The 21,005-nt window shown below is 42.7% G+C and overlaps 2 protein-coding genes across 4 annotated transcripts in view; one reads left to right on the top strand and one right to left on the bottom strand.

Moving 5' to 3' along the window:
* The first annotated feature begins 657 nt into the window (after window positions 1–657).
* On the top strand, window positions 658–5,666 carry LOC309687791 (uncharacterized protein). The gene is made up of 2 exons (XM_082502981.1): window positions 658–837; window positions 1,202–5,666. The coding sequence occupies exons 1-2, from the start codon at window positions 753–755 to the stop codon at window positions 1,561–1,563; spliced, it is 447 nt and encodes a 148-aa protein (XP_082359107.1). The 5' UTR covers window positions 658–752; the 3' UTR covers window positions 1,564–5,666.
* cdon (cell adhesion associated, oncogene regulated) overlaps window positions 5,174–21,005 on the bottom strand; it is a 32,205-nt gene continuing 16,373 nt past the window's right edge. For 2 of the 3 annotated variants that reach the window (XM_082502978.1, XM_082502979.1), the window contains exons 7-19: window positions 20,700–20,969; window positions 17,635–17,909; window positions 17,128–17,302; window positions 15,742–15,858; window positions 14,940–15,143; window positions 14,136–14,317; window positions 12,789–12,894; window positions 10,382–10,504; window positions 9,921–10,112; window positions 8,136–8,446; window positions 7,939–8,018; window positions 6,730–6,992; window positions 5,174–5,869 (exon numbers count right to left, since the gene is read on the bottom strand). In XM_082502978.1, the coding sequence (XP_082359104.1) occupies window positions 5,715–5,869; window positions 6,730–6,992; window positions 7,939–8,018; window positions 8,136–8,446; window positions 9,921–10,112; window positions 10,382–10,504; window positions 12,789–12,894; window positions 14,136–14,317; window positions 14,940–15,143; window positions 15,742–15,858; window positions 17,128–17,302; window positions 17,635–17,909; window positions 20,700–20,969 (2,453 nt within the window). In that variant the 3' untranslated portion in view covers window positions 5,174–5,714. The remainder of the gene's footprint in view (window positions 5,870–6,729; window positions 6,993–7,938; window positions 8,019–8,135; window positions 8,447–9,920; window positions 10,113–10,381; window positions 10,505–12,788; window positions 12,895–14,135; window positions 14,318–14,939; window positions 15,144–15,741; window positions 15,859–17,127; window positions 17,303–17,634; window positions 17,910–20,699; window positions 20,970–21,005) is intronic. The other variant, XM_082502980.1, reaches the window with a different exon arrangement.

The raw sequence follows: 21,005 nt of genomic DNA, 5'->3' as shown, positions 1-21,005 counted from the left end.
AGCTTGCAGGCCCAAACATTAGCCAGATGCTCTGAGAAACACAGTTTGCTTTTACTGGAAGCTGCTGGGTGGCTCTGCTAATGATATTCACGTTTGTCTCCCCCCAAATCTAGTCCAAACACAGACTATTTTTGTAACAACAAAGATAAGTGAATGAATGTCCAACTTGAACAAGCAGTCTAAGGATTTTTGGACTAATATCCATACATGAATAATGCAAAGACATGCATTTTTAAGGGTATACTGCTTCCATGAGTCAAAGACTGGATGACACAATGCATTAGGAAGATTGTGTGAATGTGTAGGGATTTATTCAGGTTGCGTGCTTCTCATAGGGTAAATAATAACTCGTTGTGATAGGAGCTAGCGATTTTCTGACCTTGCTAGACCCTCGTTTCCATTTCACGCTGGAAGTGATGGAATTTCTGAAAAGGCTATCTGCACCGGTTTATTTAATAATATATGAAGAGATGGCATCACCGTGACATCCTACACCTTTTACTCTCAGGTCCAGCCATTAGCCCAGTCATGAGTGGAGAGCTGGAGAGACAGGCAAAATGGAGCAACACTGGGGAGGTGGAAGCATTGATGAATAATTTAAAGGGAATCCAGTGTAGTTTGAAAGAAATCTCCCTGTCAGTCCCCCTGCCTCGCTCAGTCACTCTCAGTGTGTACAGCAGTGTAGAGTGGAGAGGGACACACTATCAGCACTGTGATAGGCTTTAAATAGCCCCCTGGCTTGAGATTTCCAGATGAAACTTTGTGGCACCGCAGAGAGACTGAGGATGATTCCTTATCTCTGCATTCTCCTCTGCTGGATGGCTCTTCCGCTACACGGTAAAGGCTCATTGTACTTTAACCTTAAAATGTTCAGGTGGAGGCGAGTTGAGGCAAGGAGAATTTCTCTTTATCACACACCGGTATCATTATTTTGTCAAATTGCTAAGCTCAGGCGGAGATATCATAAAATGTGATCTATCAAGTGGCCAGAGGCGTTAAGCTGTAAGTGTTTAATTATGTGTTGTTTATGCTGACACGATTCCTTTGCAACAAACTGTGAGGTCTTAAAAAAGTTTTCCAAGGACACCAATTAATGCATAAATCTGTCAATAATGTTGCTTTGGTCTACTTGAGAAAAAAAGAGCTTTTCTTTGCACACAGTCACAGGCAGGTAACTGACTCTGCCTGTCTTGTGTTGCAGGTCTGGAGATATTTGACCCCGAGGAGGTGGAATACATCCGTTCCCATACCAACGCAACTGTGGGAGGCTCGGTCACCTTGGACTGTGGCTCCATTATGCCGACCATCTTCATCTGGGGCTTCACCAAACCAGGAAGCGATAATAATATAGCTTTGGCTTATAACTACGGGCAAGGCCCGAAGGTTCAGTCTCAGTCCAGCGACTTGGGTCGCATGCACGTGCCCGTGAACACCTCCGCTTTAGTCATAGAGGAGCTTCAGAGTGAAGCAGCCGGGACCTACACCTGCCAGGCTTTGTACGATACAGAGGAAGGGGCCAGGATAACGTTTTACTTCACTGGACTGGATGTAGAGGACAGCTGATTTTGTTGTGTATGTCTTCACATATATCTGCTCTAAAGAAGCGGTTCATGCAAATCCCCCCTCAAATAAGTTCCCTAACATTTAATAACGCAAATAGTTTTGATGTAATTTGTCTCAGAGTTTACGTTGTTAGAGAGGAGTTTTGCTCTTAAATACAGGTGAAGACAATTTCACAGTTAAAGGGACCCTACAGCAATTCTACACAACTACAACAATTTCCAAATATATACTTTTACTTTGTCATATATGAGAAAACCTGAGAAAGCTTGGCCTTAAAGATTGCAAGTGCTTTTCCAGAAATCTACGTTGAAGGTGTGAAGTTTGAAACTTGTTATGGTTTGTAGAAGTTTGATTCATATTTTGAACAAAATGTACCTCAAAATGCGTTCCCTTTATAAACATCATCTTTATTATTCCTGTTTATAAATGACGTCCTGGTGAATCGAGATAAATATCTTTGTGTATTTTTAATAAAGAAACTTTGCTGTGTATATAATCCAGACTAACCGACTTACTCCATCTTCCAATACAGGGAAAACACCAGTTTGGGCTGAAGGACACTCAAACACTTTGATCAGTGAAAGACCGCACTGTTGCCTCCTGCAATCTTTGTAGCCATATAAACTTACAACGCGTGACACCATGTAGACCTGAGGTTGTGGTTTTCATTTCAGTGTTTCTCCACTCTTGCATTTTCTTGATTATTAAAGCCATCTGGATTTTTTTGTGCACTGGACATGACTCATTTTACTTGTTCTTTTCTTCAGTGACATATACTGTTCGTGAAATCTTCAGTTGAACTCCAATAACCACCATCCTGCGTTGTTATTCCTTCCTTAAGTACAGAACGATCGTTAGATAACCTCTGTGTGTTGTTGCTATCAACAGACTGAGAGACGGCGGCAGAGCAGACTGACACACTTCATCATTTTAAAGCACATCGCTCCAGGCTGCAAACTGAATAAACGTTTTAGCCTTTTAGCAATGACAGAAACGCTTGCACATAAAACAAGTTTTCTCCTAAATAATTAATTTGTAAAATAAACATATCGCTACTTATCTTCCTGCGCTGGTACCCTCATTTATTTTTCATCTAGGGTGAATTTTTTCTTACTTGTTAATACTGTTGACTCTGAAGATTAGCTCATGTCAACACAAGGTATCATCAGTATATTCATTATGGATCCTGATCAGTCCGATCAAAGAAATTGCAAATTTACCAGGAAAAACGGGGCAGTTAAGGGAATGGAGGTTAAATAAAGATTAAGAGTATTTTTCCCCCTAATTATATCCAACAGGTGCAGTCAGCTCATAATCAGCCAGCTGCTCCAACAGCATGAAAGTACAAAAATGAAAACGTTGCAGCATTTTTGTGTGCTACAAAGGCTGACTGCAAATAAAGACCAGATATCCTCGAGGGAGACTTTGATTATTAGTCTTAAAGCATTCTGCACATGAGCTCATCCTTTGCAGGGGCCCGTTGGAACACCGCTGGACTTCATCCAACAACAACACGCTTCACTTGTGGTTTGTGACATCTCAAGGATAAAACCGCCCGTGGCTGAATCAACCGAGTTAACAGCACACTGCCCGATTCATAAGAATTGCATTCATTCAGGGTGTGCTGAAGAGGGGAGAGAGGAAGAATGGTGGGCGGAGGGAAGAGAGACTGGCGTTAACAGGTCCGCTCTGCAGCAAGGGGCAAAAATTCCAGGGCGGACAATAAGCTTTCTTGTTCCCATGGGCTCCTTAATGAAGGGGTGTAGCTGTGTGGGTAGAGGGTGCAGGGCAGGGCTGGGAGAGAGTGCCGACTGACAGACGTGGGAGATGGAGAAGCAGCTCATTTAGAGACAACCCTGTCCTTATCTTTTCCTCATCATCCCAGGCTGCTTCTGTCAGCATCCCCTCTCCCTCCCCGGATAATTTCTCCTTCATTTCCAGCTTCATTTCCTATCCATTGTTTTGTTCTCTTTTTTCTTTCCAAACAGCAACAATAGACACTGTATGGACATAAAATAAATGCTAAGAGGAAACTTGAGTCTGCTTCTGTAATGCCGAGTTTGGAGCCAATAGGTACTTTTTTCTCTTTCTCACAATCAAATCAGTGTAAATTTAAATAACTAGAGTTTCAGGGCTGCCAACACTTCTACAGACTCTTCTTGGGAAACAATTCAAGTCAGCTTAATGGACTCTGGCTGCCTTAATGGCACAACAACCTCCATCAAAAATAAAAATAACAGCCGGAAGATGCTGCGCCACGCCTCAGCAGTAGGCGAGCAAATCCAGGAGCCAGGAATATCCCGTATACCATCAGTGGGAGGAGAAATGCCATGCGAGCCAGGGCCTGAGGACTGGCAGCCAACTCTGGCAAAAATCACAGGCAGACAGGCACCAAGCATGGAAAGCCTGCACCGCAGTCATCCTCAGTGAAGCACAGCCAGCCCCGTCATCCGCCTGCTGCAACCCTATCAACTTCAATCAGCCAACACACCATGAAGATTATTTTTAAAACCAATAGAGGTTTTACGCCTTTAGAAAATGGGCAACACAGGCTGAAACTTGAGAAGAATATTGTACAAGTGTTTTATGAATGAGTTATCTGCACAGCAGGAACATCACACAGCAACTTTTCACAACTGATTTGCTGGTTTCCTCTATTTGGTGCTTTTCTCACTGCCCGTCACGTTTTTCTCACTCTGGTTTTTTCCTCACAGAAATTGTAAAACTGCAGCAGTAGATTCTGGTACTCGACAAAAGCCACTAAAAGCTTCAGTTCACTGGTGACACAAAATGCACTTTCAAGCATGAGAAGCATTAGAATCTTTGCTACTTCTAGCAAATAACTACACCGAACTTTTAATCTGATGTCACATGGACCAGCTGTTGACTGTGTCTCACAGGTAACTCTGTCAGGTGATGTCTTGAGAGTTTCGGTTTAAAGAAAACTGGCTACATTCTCCTAATTAGCCCTTTATGATACCTGGCCACGCAGTGAGTTTCATTTCATTCTTTCATCTTTGAGACATTTCTGCAGACTAACACAATAGTGTTACAGACTTAATAACACTGTGTTGTTATGGCCATTTTCCCTGCAAAATAAGACATTAAAAACTGTTTTCTTTGTAAAGTGGTTGACGTTTCGTTTTTAGAACTAGTGATGCCACACTGACGAGAGGATTTAAGATTTCTTTGCACATAGTATTTCCTGCTGTTCGTAGAAACATTCTGCTTGTGGCCGAGCATTTGCACTGATGCATTGCAAAGTTATCTAGGCTGCTCACACTTAACATCTCTGTCTTAATGTAACTACTCAATTTCTCTAATAGATTGCGGTCAGCAGGTCATCAGAGCTCTCAAAGTTAACTGGATTTTGTGTAAAGTGATGACTTATCAAACAGTCAGTGAAGCAAAGCGCATCAGCCTTAATCTGAACAGTGCAGGGAGCGTTCACCCCATTCAGGGGTCACTGCAGTGGAACAGCCCATCACACAGCCACATCAAAGGCCTGCCAGAAATATCGATGGGTTTGGATCGAGGCGGGGAAATTCACTACGGCAATCATTCATCGGGTGCTGCACATGAAGGAGGTCAGGAAAGACATTGAAAAAGGTTGTTGTTGACTCTCCCACATCTTTTTTTTTTATATTATTACAAAACTTTACACAGACAACTGCTAATCTCCACACTTGAGTGGAACACATAGAGACACAACACAACAAAAAATAAAAAGTATTTCTCATTCAAAAGGCATAAATAATATAAAAGACAAACTTTTTTCTTTAAAACAGATACATTCATATGAAATAATATTTTACTACTACAAAAAAATAAATAAGTCATCTAAAGAGTTTTTGATCTTTTATGAGACACTTCCCGCCAGTGGGATATAGTGTCTTTTCGCTTCTCTCCGTCTGACTGCGCTCTCAGTCTCTTGTAGTCCCTCTTTTTCCCCCACGTTGCTCATCTCAGCTCAGTCCAATCAACACTTTAGTGTCCTCGTCACCATAACATGCAGTGTCTCTGACTATCCCACCGCTCGCTGGTCTTCCTTTTTTCCACTCTTGATACTTCCACAGCTCTCGTTCAGCCTCTCTGTCTGTTTTCTCTAAACTTCCAAACTGTGGGAGAGTGTGCTTGTGTGTGGGCTATGTTCAGGCCTCCTGCGGGCCAGGCTGGATAAGCTCTCCCGCCAGGCTGCTGCTGGAGATCCACCCAGGCTTTTCGTCACAGTCCAAGTCTGGCAGGCCAAGACTCTCCCAGCGCACCACAGGCCCCTCCGTGTCCACACACTCCGGCTCCTCCCCAGCTGCACACAGAGCAAGAGAGAGAGTGAGAGAGAGCGAGAGGCCTTGGTTTACTATTTGTATTAAAAAAGACAAGCAGAGATTCTGGAGAGGCCCACAGTGTAATTTGTGGTGACACCGCATAGTTTGTCTGCATACAACATCAGGATTGGCAGTGATATAAAAATCTACTAGCAATGCAACAGTGCTGAACCGTGAGCATCTAGAAGTAAATGTTTTAAATTAATGCGCTAATTTCTTAAAGCAACTTGTTAAAAGCTACATATGGGATCTTTTTCCCACTAGGAAATGTGTAGAAAACATCAGCCTACCAGCACTGTAAGTACTGGGTCACCTTCACATTGCACCCACTTGGCCATGAAAATCAATGCCACGAACTTTCTGCTGCACAGTTTTTGCACTGATGGGCAGAGAAGCTTTGGAGCTCTGCAGTTATTGAGTCAGCAGATTGCTGGTGACTTTTACACTCTAAGTGCCTCAGCACTCAGCGACCCCACTCTGCAGCGGCTCTTACATGGTCTAAAACTTTGTGGTCGAGTTGACGTGGTTCCTTCAACTCTTCCACTTTGCAATAGTGACTCACTCTTTCACCCACTTCTTGAGTTATGATCAAGGGCAATAATGAGACCGGGATATCATAACAGCTACATAACGTTAAGGCGACAAGGTTGTCCCCGCCTACGTCTTGTTCTATAGCCTCATTATTCGACTGATAGCAAATTTAATTAAATGATCTGTAATCATGTGAGAAGCTTGGATATAACTTGGGAATTTAATTGCATAATAGGTGCAGTGAGAAGATGCAGAAATGGAAGACAAAATACATGGAAAGAACTTTTTTTTCTGGAAAAACGTGTCTCACCAGTGTTGTCTGCTAGATAGGTTTCATTGTTGCTGATCAGACAGCAGGAATGCTGTGAGGGCGAGGACTCTTTGTGCTCATCTGATCGGTATCCTGCGTTGGCCTCCTGGTCCACAGAATGCGTGTGGCTGTTGTGGCCGCGGCACTGTGATGAAACCTGGCCCAGAGGCACCATCTCCAGCCCGTCCTGCTGGCACGGCGCCACGCGATGCATTAGAGGGAGCGTGCCACTGGAGAAAGTGCCATTGGTCTTGTTGTAACATCTGGTCAGAGACAAACAGAGATGGAAGGGAAACATTCATTAATGCCCGTGCGTTGCTGAGTGTTCACTCTCTGACAGCTCTTAGCAGTGCTTTACATGCTCATTCTTTCTCTCTGAAGGTTTGCCACCAGACACAGAAAAACTCTGAATTAATATTACTAGTCCACAAAACAATGACAGCTCTAACACAACTGGAGCGCTCTCATCGTGCTTCAAAAACTGTTTTCATCAGAGATTACAGGCCACACAGCCTCTAAGTAACTGTGACACATTGTGGTTTTGCTCTTCAGTGAAGTTCCAAAAAGCAGAGAGTTGCACGCAGCAAAGTTGTCCCTGTTTTTCCGAACTCAGCTTCCCTCAATCGGGACACGATTGGATTGTGACCTCACCCCCCTCTTTTCCCAGCAGACGGAGGTAAATAAACACAGGACTCATTAGGTCTGCTGGCTGGGTGCACACAGGGTAAACTGTGATGCTGGGAACCCTTAAATACATAAACAGGACTAAAAGGAAGGCAAATGTGTCCGTGTGTGTGTTTGGATCTCAAAAGGGGCTCTTGAGCACTTCTCAGCGATATCTTAGTAGAAATATGACCGATCTGTATTTTTAGGCCCAATTTGAAGTAAACAACGTTAATTTGAAATCCCAATAATTTCCATTTCCAGATTTTTTTCACTTGTTTGCTTGTTATTTCATTTGATTTTCCACACTGATCACTGCAATTGAAAGTAAATAATCTTAAAAAGGGGATGTCATATTTTCATTGGAGAAAAAAAGAGAAGATGTAAGAAAACTGTACAGGGACATAACTATATAAGAAAAAGGATATACAACTGGTATTACAAAGCCCATTAAGAAAAGTCCCGTTTCAGTTCACCTGCCAAGTGTAAAATAGATCAAAAACCCATACAAACACCTTGCTTAAGAGTTAGATTATGCTATCTCACCTGTTGTTGTTGCAGAGGTTTTGACAGCTCATACAATCAGAAGACTCTGTTTGGGGAAGAGCTGTGTACATGCCTCCACCCTGACAGGGAGACACAAACACCAGATTAAGCCACACTGAATGGAATTTGTACCTGTGCATGTAAAATACCACAATTTAAAACATCATGGACATGGACACCACGACCTCAGCACTCACGTTATGATGGTGGTGAGGGTGTGAGTGCTCGCAGTCCCGCGTGCTGTGCGGCAAGGTGCCGTTGTGGCCATGCGGGGGACCTGGTGTGTACAGATTCCCAGAGCCGTTGAGCAGTGCCAAGCCATTCGGGAGTTTGTGGTGGAGGTGATGGCATCCTTGGGGTAACATCTGGCCACTGTGTCCATAGCCACTGTGGATACCCCCATTAATGCGACTGTTGCCAGGCAGCGTGGTGTAGTCGAGCACATGGCCGTTCAACTCTGGTGACTGGTACAGGTAGCCGGGAGCATCAAACTCTGCAGCAAGAGAGGCTACAATCAAGATAGGAACAAGACCAGTTTCAGCTCTGGAGTAACTTTAGCTTGAAAAATTATTTAGGGCATCAGCTGGAATAGTTTTGGATATTGCTTAAATAGACAAAAAAAACTGTAAAACTACAATTCCAAGAAAGCTGTAAATAACAGCAAAATAAAATGATTTAAAAATCTTTGATTGCTCTGACCGCAGTAGAGTTTTCCACTTGGTGATGGTGGCATTTTTGGTGGATGGCAAAGACAATGATTTCTGGAAGCGTTCCTGAGCCCACGTAGTGATTTCTAGTTTTCAATACAGCTCCATCTGTGAGCTTGAAAGTCACAGGCATCAAGAGTCTTTTGATTATATTATTTAGTATAGGTTATTTAACGTAGTCTTCATAATTTTATATTATTCTGACAATGTTAAAAATTGTAGACGCAACTTGGTGAATCTCTGCCTATCTGCCTCTTCTAATTTTATTTAATTTAATAACTGTACAGTACTCTGTTTATAGTAACCATTGTCCTTGATGTAAATATGTAAGAAAAAAAATTGTGTATGTTTCTGTTCTGTGTCCTGTGTACTGTTTGTTGTATATGTGTCTTTCTGGCTGCTGTTACAACCAAATTTCCCCTTGTGGGACAATTAAAGGATTATTCTATTCTATTTTATTCTAAGATGCTCTTTTTATACCCAATCACATTACTGACCTGTTGCTAAGTAACAATTAGTTTCAAAATGTTCTCCCTTTTGTTGCCCATGTCCCAACATTTTCGAGATGTGTTGCTGCCGTCAAATTCTCGATGAGCTCATATTTTTCATGACATACTAATATGTCTCAGTTTAAACATGTTTTCTGTGTTCTATTGTGAATTAAATATAGGTTTGCAAGACCCGAAAATCACTGCTTTTATTTACATTTTACTGAGTATCCCAGCTTTCTTGGAATTGGGGTTGTATGCGTGGCTTTGCCAGTTTTGATGATGTTTACAGCCCCCCAGACAAGCAACCAAACAAGCATTTCAGCACTGGTGACATAATTCAAATATCATATTGTAACAGGTATCATGTGCCCAACTGTTTGATCAACTAAGATGTTGATGAACTGCGATGAATCATATGCGACCCTCATACTTACATAAAAGGTGGAAACCAGTGACCCAGTCTACGAAATCTTTAAGCTACAAAATTTCAGCTATTTACAGATCCAGCGGGTCTGATAAAGAGCTCATCTAACAATGGCCAACTCTTTTGCAGGCACTGTGGGATCTGTATATGCACTTGGAATGAACACTTGGAATATGTTTCACAAGCTGTCTTGGGGCCAGCTATTCTCAAAAATGAGTTAACTCTTGCATGCTTGCTGTTCATCTTGCAGTGAACAGCAGTGTAAGATAGAGCATGCTACGAGAAAAAGTTTGCTTTTCATACCCTGAGCAATGTTTGGGTATTGATTTTTAGTCTAGTCTACTTTGATATTAAACTCACTGTGCATGTTGTTCTGTTGACGATTCCTCCACAGACAGATGATAATAAAGGACACCAGGATGAACACCATCACCGTTAAAACAGAGCCCACAATCACGTAGAGCAGTCCTCCAGGAGGGCTTGGGGTATCCACAGGATGGGGGTCAGATGGGGTAATAGGGTGCTGGCTGGGTGATCCTGGAGACTGGCGTGCTGCAGAAGAGAGGAAGAAGGGGACATGAGGAACAACTTTTTACCCATTTGCGTTAAGGAAAATAACAAGGTACAGCACCAAACCATAAAATGCAAGCCATTGTTGTTGAGCTCATAAAACCCAGTACATTTATGTTGTGTAATTTTGGTGATCATACCCGTCATTAAAGTTACAGCCTTTGCAGAAACATGCCTGGACTTCTGATAAACTAGAGGTTTGGTTAAAGTGTGAGTCATTTCTTCTGCATTACAGCGTTGTGTTTCCTTACCTCTGGTCTCACAGATCATGACGTTACTGTATTCACTCTCTCCCCCGTCATTAAAGCACTGCATTTTGATATCGTAGGAGGTCTCAGGTTGGAGATGTCCAATCATGTGCCAGTTTTTTATACCTGGGAAGGCAGGAAAAAAGGGGGACAAAGGTGAGAAATCACTTCCTCTACAAGTCAGTGTTGACACAACTTGTTTAAACTCACAGCCAGTTTTTCGCTTCCTATTGTCCTTCGCTTCAGGCTTCTCACTCAGGTCATGTTCTTTCCCTCTCTCTCTGCTTCACACCCAAACCTTGTCTCTTTCTCTGACAGTCTCACCAGGACCCAGACAGTTGCCTTATTCGAGACAAGCTCCATATATGGCAGCTTCATGTTTGTCCTGGCTTGCCTCCAGTATTCCCACTCCACACTCACGCCACTGCTGCACTACTACACACTATCACACTACTACGTGCTTTGAAATCACAGATGAGACAGCTACAGTCTCCAACATGGAAATGCCACATTTCCTACAAATGAGGCTGAAATAAGCTGCTGTACTTGTCATGTTTCATTTCATAACAAGTATAATAAATCGCTGCACATGTACTACCTATGTCCCGAGGTAATTTTAGTGGGAACACGTTTTTAGAGAGGAAGCATACACTGAATCTCAGTATTTAATGTCAGTATCACCGTAACAAAAATGCCTCTAGGCAAGTGAGCGACTTAGAAACTGTTGCAAGAAAAGGTCTCTTCTAGAAAATAAGGATAAGGCTGGGTATGCTATGGGACAGGTCTCCTTTGTGATCGGCAAGCAGCGATGGCATGAGTGTATTCTAAATCTGACCCATCCTTCCCTCGTCAAGTGTAGTTTCAAAAGACATAAAAGGCCAAAACCTTTAGCTTAAGACTAAAAAATGGGACTTAACACGTCAATAGGTGATGTTATGGTCACTACGTCCAATTTTATCAGCTTTTTATTTTTCCAACTGTGGCCTCAGTCACACAGGACAAGAGATCAGTCAGAAACCTGTCGGCAATTTCCCGTTACCAGGATAATATTACAGTCACACTAAGGAAAACAATGAATGGAGACAGTGGCACAACCAACATTATTGCACCATGTGCAATAAACAGACTACGTAATTGCCTTTGATATCATTGCTTCAAAGATGGAGGCAGTCAGTTGCCGTCCTCAAAGCAACTTCAGTGCATCAAGACAGCAATAAAAGGGCATTTAGATGGCTATCAGTCTGCTAACGGTTTGCAATTGAATGGCGTTAAGCTGGCAGTTGCACGCAATCTGTTTGTGACTAACACGATTACTAACTGTGATAAAACAGCAAAAATTCCAAATCTGTTATTGTCTGCTGCAAATCTGTTCCCATCTAAATACACAGAAAATCACATTGAACAGAAATCCAAAATGTTCAACTCAGCACAGTCTAAATAAGATTGGTTGTTAATTGTCGGCAGTTATCTTCAAACCTTTGCCAGCCTGTCTGAGACTGACTGCAGCGACTGTGCCTTGGGTTCAAAATTGGTCAGTTTTTTGGGTACTGCAAGTTAAACCTCATGGTCACCAGTTGGTTGGCCTCAGCTACATGCAAATGTGAAAAAAATCAATTTAATCACCAGACAATTGATTCAAGTGCCATTCTCTCTTCTGCCACTCTTCTGAAACTGGCAACATTTTAGTGCAAAAAATAAGACAAATTCTTCTTTAGTCCAAATCTTGTGCTCAGTCTGATTTGATACTTTATTTGCCAAACTGTAATTTTATGAGCATACCATAACACTATAACACTGGGCTTTGATGGGTATTACCATTTTTTCAGCTCTTAAAATCTGACATTAAGTGTAAGCTGGTCAGAGGTTCCTGTTTAAATCTACTAATTTTTAAATGTTATAGCAACGCAGCTATCCACATCTTAAAATTTCTCTCTTTAATGACTGAATTTTTGGAATTTGTAACTTCGGTGTAATAACAAGCTGCTCGCTGGGGACAAAGACCAAACAGACATTTGTCCCTGGCAGTGTGGAAAGTCACATACTCAGATGCTGGAGAGATGGGCAAAGTGAATGGATGCCCCTCCCTCCCTTCCTGCACCCAGCTCAACTGTTAGCATTCCACCCAGCAACCTGAGCTGCTCTCGTCTGGTCGGGCTCATATTACATCTATTAGCTGGCAACCATTTATTAAAAACAGATTTCAGAAAGCAGTGCACTCTCTATAAATCAACGCGCCAAAATGCACACCACTCTCGACACAGTATCCATTACACTTCCAAGTTTATCTGTAAAGCACGAGCTTACGTCTACAACAGGACTGGGGGAAGCTGTCGACAAACACTCTACACCGTTACTCACTCGGTATGCAGTGGAAAAACATACACGCGGTAAAACATGTAGCTCCACTTACCTTCAACCACGTCCCTTTTGTAGTCGCTGTCATTGTCACTGTCCGTGGGCCGGTAGTAAATGTAGAAGCCTTGGATCGGAGTGTTGTTGTTAGTCGAGGGACTATACTGGATGGGGATGGAAAAAAGATTATGTTGGACTACAGCAATCTGGTAAGCAATTATCATACAAAGAGAGGAAATTTTCCAGCACCTAATAGCGGGCCCTGTTATCAGCAGATGTACAAGACTGCAAGCTAGATTGTGATTGCACTGTCTGTCTGAAGTTGAGGAAATAATGAGGCTGTCTGAGGTTAAGTAAATGTGGGGAACTATCTACATCCATCTGCAACCAAAACTGTTGTAAGGCAGAAACAGCTTTGAAGACAGAAGAATCAAAACCCAGAGGGACAGGGCCTCCCTTTCTTGCTGTTGGAGCAGAGCTCCTATCAGTACAGTCTGATTGGCTGCAAAAGAACCACGATCAGTTCAAACACAGGTGAGCCACCTGGAAAAGTCACTTCATCAGCCAAACTTTTCCACTGTTATGCAGGGACAGGAAGTTGTTCAGATCATTTTGATGAATGCGCACTTAACTTTGGAGACAATTACAAGCGATGCAGCTCTTATAGGAGCCTGAACAGGAATCATCAGTAAAAGCGGAAAACATTATCAACCATGTTGCGGCTGGCATAATTCTCCACTCATTATCGTAGAACACATGTAGGTAAGGGCACGCGCTGTTTTTCTTGGCTAACATAACATGAATTTCCACAGCAACTGTTCAGCGCTCCAGTGGGTTGAACCGGAGATGCTGATCATGTCGGCACCCTGTATTTAGGCGTAAATAAATCCACAATGGCATGGCATTTTGCACAAGTCAACAGACTTTTTAAGCACGGTTTAATCAGATCTGACTTAAGTTCCGGTGACCACTGAAAGAAACGTTTTGGCTCTCTACTCATTCACTTTAAAATTCCAGCCCAAGCAACCGAACAGAGCCACTGCCATAAAGGTGCTGAGTCCTAACAGTTGCCACTAGAATGTAAACGCGTTAGTATTTCATTTTTATACTTTCTTGCTTCCATTTCAACAGTATTTCATATCTGTAGCTGTGACATCACTGTTTCACAGTATCCACAGAAAGGAAATCCACAAGGAAACAAAAGTAGCCAGATAATCAAACACGACTGAAAAACCTTTTAAATGCTAATTTTGGTCAATGCACTAGAATACTGCGTGGACACAATTACTGTAAATACAGCAGTTTTGTGTAAAACTCACTGATAATTTTTGACAGTTTATCTTTGTTTTCACTACTAAATGCGCTTGTTTGAATGCCACTACTACTTCCATGATGTACTACTCACAGTCCAGCGCAGCATGATCTGTGTGTCGCTGATAGCATCCGTGGATGAAATATGAGGCCCAACCACTGGACGGTCTGTCTTAGGAGGGCTTGTTTGCGGCACTTGGTACGGCTTCGAGGGAATGCTGTGGGGGCTCTCACCGTACATGTTCATGGCTGCCACCCGAAACTTATAGGTGGATCCTGAGTGAGAAATACAACAGGAGCAGCAGTGTTACAGTACAGTGTTGCTAAGCAAAAGCTAATGTTGGATTTCTTAAGCAGGCAACACTCATATGATGCTGTTAGTTGGTGTATTGGAACTGAAAGGGGAAAAACAGCTGATGGCACAGCATCTGAAATCTTGTTAATAGTTGAAACTTTATATTATTTATAATATATATACTATTTGCTGATGTATGATATGATCTGTTTTATCTGGTTTATAAAGTTTGAGAAGCCCTCAATGCTTTGACCATAAAACTTTTATTTTCCCTTATTAATAATTGTCCCTGGGTATTTTATTTTATTCTCACTATTACTTTTTCTCTTATTTTCACATCAGCATTTTTGCAGACCAGTGACAACTACAAATCAACATAGACCAAGAAATAATAACAACAACTAATTGCTGTTTATCAATTGTTGATTTCATTGTCAGTGATGGGGTAAAGTTTTTGCGAGCCGAACGGCAGCATAAAGTTATTTATAAGAATTGTGCTATTTTTCAAATCTCCTTAAAAAAGGAAATTCTCCTCTGGGCAGATCAATCATTTTCTGCATCACTGGACTGTAGAGAGAAGTTGTGAACGATGTGTAAACTCACCAGGCTCCAGATTGCGAACCTCCACAGACAGCTTCAGAGGTGAGATGTTATCTGCAGCCACAACCCACTCGGCACTGCGGCCGCGTCTGTACTCCACGCGGAAAGCTGTGATCGGAGAGCCGCCATTGGCTCTCGGGATCCAGGTGACGTATGCTGAACTTTCAGTCGCCATGGAGATGGTCGGGCGATCGGGAGCCTCTGGAACTGGTGAAAAAAAGCAAATAGGAATTAAACTCGTACCTGTCATTACTGCATCTGAATTCATGCAAACGTGATTACGGAAAAAGAAAAAAAATAAAGCACGCACATCACAGGGAAGCCACAGAGGGATGTATACTTACTGCCTGGCCCCTTAGTCACAGAGTTAGAGAAGGCAGGAGCGAGTAAGACAGAAAGAAAAGAGGGTTAGTGAAAAGATTAATGTGAGTCTCAGCAAAGTAGGGCCTGCTTGTGACGCGAGTAAGTCAAATGCACGCACACAGATACACACACTCATTTCTGACCCTAAAGCTGTGTGTAATCTCACAGCATCTCTCTCCCAAAGAGTCATTACGGGGTGTCAACTATCATCTGACTGTTTGTACTCTGAGGCACAAAGAAACAAAGCAGACCACATCTAAACATTAAGCTCTGCGATCTGTTTAACACAGTCTGGTCATGAACTCCACAGTAACTAGCTACATGACAGAAAGCCCCATAATTTTCCCCAGAAACATCCCACAATCATTGTCTGCACAGAGTCCAGCAGCTGCAGCAACAACGCAGGGCCTTTCAGACAGTCTGCGATTGTGTCGGCACCAACCTCTGTCATGTATGACAACTCCAAAGTGCGTGTTGGGGGTTTTGTCCTCTGGAGCTTTGGGTGGCACGGAGATGACGGGAGGCTTGGAGGGATTCTTGTTGGGGGAGGTGCTCTTCTCTGAGAGAGGAAGAAGAAAAGCTGGAGGTAAGAAAAACATCAGCACTGCCACCAGAGGACACACTTCAAACATCAGTTTTGTAAAAATCTGCTTACGGCTGCATAAAGATCTGTGTTTTAAATTGCACACTAGGACGTGTTTTAAACAAAATGGGTGTATAAAACCTGCAAATTTCTTAGTTTACGGCAGGCCTTTGAAATTGTTTGTGGGTATTTGAGTTCTTTGTATCTATTTGGTGACTTGTAATGGTTGTAAAGGACTGTATATTTTTATAGACTTCGTGGAAGCATAAAAGTTTATGGATTTAGTATTTCTCTACCAGAATTGGATTCCTAAAAGCAGGAAGAGGTAAACAGAAGACACATAAAAATGCACGTTACTCTTCTTCTTGTTCTGGTAGAGTTTGGCTGGACGCAGGAGCCCAGAGGTTGGCATTTTGATGGTCCTGGACTATTTTGTAAATGAACCACCCCGAAGATATAATCATATCTGTGATTTTTGGCAGTATCCCTGGCTTTGCATATTTCTGACCAGGGAATATTTTGTAACCCTGCTGTGGTAAAGCACAATTGTTATTGTGTTGGAATACTTGCGGTCATTCTTCTTTTATTTGTCTCTAAACAGACAAAAAGCATGTTCACGCTTGTCTACGATGACTGACACCGGTCATTATGATTGTGTTCACAATGGTGACTGGACGACCTGCTGGAATACCTGAACAGGTAAGGTAATAATCTACGATTACACTGAGTAAATGGCTGCATATAATAATAAAATTTCAATAACTGTCTTCATTGATCTGCATAAGATTTTATCATTTTTTCTTCATTCTGTGCCAAAAGCCAAAAGTTGAAGGCACTTTGTTTGGCCTTACACAAATCACAAATATCAAGCTAAATCCCTCAAATTAATATAATTGCGCAAAAACTACAGTAAATCTTCTTGCAACCCTAAACGAAAAATTCATTGTGCTTTGCTCATTTTTCTGTCCTCCGGAGACTGCTATCAGCGGAGAACATGCTTCTGTTTCTTCTCCGACAAATGTATTCTCTAGCGTCTGCTCAATGTTAGTGCAAAATGTCCAAAAACAACCAGACCCTCCTTAACTCAGCATGGCCCTTAATTTATTGTTCAATCTTTGTAGCTTTGGTGGAAATGAGAGTAAAGTTTTTTTCTTACAGCATTTAGCAATTCCCAGGAATATTAGCAGATACTGATTAAATAGTGTTTGAGAGTTTTCTTCATTATAAGCCAGTGACTGGGCTGACCTTTGCCCGTGCGGAAGGTGAGCATGGCCGGCTGACCCTCGCCTGCTGAATTTCGAGCCACCATCAGCACCTCATAGAGACTTAAGGACTCCAGCTCTGACAGCCGCAGGGTCTTCTCACTGCCAGGCACACGGACCGTGTGCCAGCTTCCCACCACCGTTCCCATTTCATCAACCTGACACACAGACACATACAACAGCATGACTAAAAATGACAGTGATAGTTAATAATCCTTCGTATTTAGTCTCAGTTTAGTTTAGAAGCCTGAGCAGCATCACTAACAAAGGCTGTGATTTACACAGGTGCTCCACAGTCACATTTTCCAACTCCAGCAAAACCGATTCCTGCCAACAAAGTTTAACTAGCAGTTTTATAGTCAGAGTGAGACGATTTCTGAAGCAAATATTTTAGAAGGAAAGTGAACAGCCTTTTATTCATATTCATATTTTCAGGGTAAAATATGAGCAAAATATTTCAGAAAAACTAAAGAAAAAGATTTTTCCCTACCTTACGGTATTTAACAAAATAGGCGTTGATGGGATTGCCTCCATCGCGCCCCGCCTTCCACTCCAGATCATACACATCAGGCTTGTGAGTCTGAGGTGGGCTGATGATGATGGGTGCCTCTGGGGTAGGACGGTTGCCGCTCCTATCAGCCGGCAGGTTAATCGGATCTCCTTCGTTTTCTGTGAGGAGACGCTCGTGGCCCTCGTCACCCTGTATCGGGTGGAGTGACGGTGAAGCTTCAGGCAGCGCACCAACAGTGGAACCCGACTGTGAATCTGTCAGTGAGGAAGATCAGAGATGATTAAAGTGAGATGTGATACAGTCGCATCAAAGATCAGTCAGATTCACAACAGACTTTGTTAACTTATGATCACCAGGCCACATCAGCTCAAGTCTCAGCTGATACCCTTTTACACATGCAATCTGCAAGCTGCTTTTCAACCCACCTCCACAGGTGACTCATCTTTTCAGTGCAGACTTAATCAACGTCAAGTCTACCGTCAGTGATGCCTGCTTTGTTCTGTGTAGGGGGTCTTAGTGCAACTTTCCTGAGTCATACCATTAAATACAAATGACTGTAGATGGAAACGCCTATCTTTGCTCATACTTTTGGCAGAAAATAAGATTTTGGAAAGTCATGCTTTTCATGGCATTAGGCAAACAAATGCCATAAATAACCGTTAACAGTACTATATTTGTTGATCTCATTTTTGTGTTGTGTATGTTCACTTTTTCCAATACAATTGTGGATCTTTGTTCAGTTTTGTACAGCATGGAGGAGGAGAAAGCACCAAGAAAAGCTGACTAACACAGTGGCCCCGCCTGTGCACAAAGGGCAACTTGCTGGAAAGTTTTACATTTGGAACAAATATGTGTACAGTGCTACATCAAATCACACTTTGCTTTTTTTATTAAATCCTTGTCAGAGCCAGAGTGGTCCACCTGGGCAAATCATGCGAGCTGGGAGTCTTATTATGGCTGACATTAGCTTGGCAAAGTTCAGGTGAACTGTTGGGTTTTTTTCACAGACATTTAGAAGCCACAAAACCTGGGACTGCTCAACTTTGAGCCACATCTCAGAGGTCAAACAGAGTCACAGCTGAATATTAAAAAACAAAACAAGTGAGTAAGGAGGTAAACACCGCAGAGGCACACACACACACTGCAGGGTCCTGGGTCCAGTTTCAGGCTGTTTTTGGTGTATGTGGGACCGGTTCACTTTGTAAAACAAACAGGCCTAGAGCTGGTAACACTAGACCTGATCCTGGGACTGTGGCCAGCTGCCACACATTCCACACACCAACCATTAAAATACCGGAGAGAATCAGACCTCAGCGCTACATCCAGCCCTCCACACGTTCCTGTTCGTTCAGCCCTGCAACACTCTCACCTCTCCACAGCTCTGACTCATAGCTCAACCACAGCCAGGGCTCCTACTCTGACACAATGAGAGAGGAGGAGGCGATTAAGGACACAGCGACCTCACTATTCTGATGGGAAGGAGTGGTACATTACAAGTGCTAGTAAACCAAGAAAAAGATACATTGCCAGGTTCTTCCCAGAAAAAGGTCATGGCATTAGAGGAGAGCACCTGGGAGTGAATGTGGTGGTAAATCATGAAGGATTAAGGACAGAGACAGGAGCCTGGAAAGAGCCTGCTGGAGGACCTGTGGATACCTCCTTCCTGTGAAGACGGATCCAGTAAAGAGTAAAGTGTTTTGACTCCTCTTGTTTCACAAGTTTCAGGCAGTAAAAAGGCCAAGTCTTGCACTTAATGATCTTCTGTCACTGATAACCAACAAATAATGACTTTAGTGGATAACTTTGTGATTAGTTTGCATGTTAATTCATAAAAGGTCAAAGAAACCCAGACCACAGCATGATAGAATAACGCACATCAGCAGGTAAATACAGGGTGCTGTCAAACCAAATTTCTTTCTTTGATGAATTACTATCACAGGCTACATAAATCAATAATACTGTTTAATTTGAATGTAATAGCATTTGATAAGCTCCGGTGCCTGGTACCTGATAACAAACTGAATTATCAGCTTGTTTTGTGTATAAAAGTGGTCTGCAGCAAAAAATATTCATTTCTGCAGTTTGTGGAGGGAAGCAAACGTTTTGCAGTGAACCCACCTGATGGTGACTTGTACTCCCTATGTTCTGCATGTAGCCGCATTAATCATTCTGAAGATAGCAAGGAGAGCTCAGGAATGGGGCCTTGGAGTAGAAGGAAAGCTTGGGGGAGACTGCAGGAGGAGGAGGAGGAGGAGGAGGGGGATGGTTGTGATGTATTAATAAATAAAAGGCAGTTGTGTATGATGTTGACAGCTGGGTGGTCTGGTCCTCGTCATAACCCTCCACGGCTACTCCTTACATTCCAGCGTCCGGGGGCTTATCCCCGACGGTGCGCACAAAGCTCACTCTCACGCTCAAGCTCAGTTCAAGGCTCAGGAGGAGGGCGGCCTTGGCCAAGCCTCCCCTGCCAGTCCTTAGAGAAACACGTACATTCACACTCACAAAGCGAGGGCTCCCTGCAGATACTGTATGCACAGGCCCCACAGAGATCCCATCTGGTAAGATGCCTTAACCCTTTCTAACAATACCCTAAATTTTTTGTAACATTTGCAATGCAGTGTATTTCTTGGAACTTCTAACTTTCGGTGTGTGGAACATCTTCAATCTAAGACTCCTCCATTTGTGATGCAAATGCAGGGAAAAGTCTAAGTAAGTTTTGGATATACTGGCTGTCAGATCTCTGCACTCTCTTGAACATAATGGGACCAGATGGCACTTGTCTTGTGGTGCGCAAAGTGATAAAAGAAAAAAATATCAGCAGTGAAATCATAACCCAATTACTGAAGAAATCTCCAAAACCAGACACCGAAACAATCTAGCGGCACGAATGTCACTAAAGGCTGAATGAAAAATAAATATGTTTGGTTTTGGGATGAATTAAACCTAAGAGAAGAAAACAACCTTTAGTTGTTCCCAACCTAGGAATCAACAAGGCAATCCGGTACAGCTTTTGTTGTTTGATAGAGATAACTGATCATACATACCTCCTTGAGTTGTGAGCATTCCAAAGGACTGCGCTGAGCTAAAGCCATTGTCCAGCAGACACTGATAAACTCCCTCATCCTGTCGTGTCACATCTGAAACAACAAGTGAGGATCCAGAGATCTGAAAGCGATGTGAAGGGGTGATGGGCTCTGCGTTGAACAGCCAGGTGATGTTTGGAGATGGATTTCCTTGGGCTACACAGATAAAACGAGCAGAGGAGCCGAGAGAGGCGAGCTGGTTCCCCGGTCCCTCGATGATGGAAACAGGCTCTGTGAAGGTGAGCGTGAAATGTTAAACATCTGCAT

Source organism: Aulonocara stuartgranti (genome assembly GCF_965226115.1).
Source record: "Aulonocara stuartgranti genome assembly, chromosome: 14".
NCBI lineage: Eukaryota > Metazoa > Chordata > Actinopteri > Cichliformes > Cichlidae > Aulonocara > Aulonocara stuartgranti.
Note: the sequence above shows the minus strand (reverse complement) of the source record. Positions and strands in the feature narration are given on the sequence as shown.

What these genes read in the sequence shown, in the direction of transcription:
- LOC309687791 (XM_082502981.1), top strand. Translation starts at nt 753, where the DNA reads ATGAAACTTTGTGGCACCGCAGAGAGACTGAGGATGATTCCTTATCTC. An exon ending in GATGGCTCTTCCGCTACACG is followed by an intron (nt 838 to 1,201) that starts GTAAAGGCTCAT and finishes CTTGTGTTGCAG; the next exon opens with GTCTGGAGATATTTGACCCC.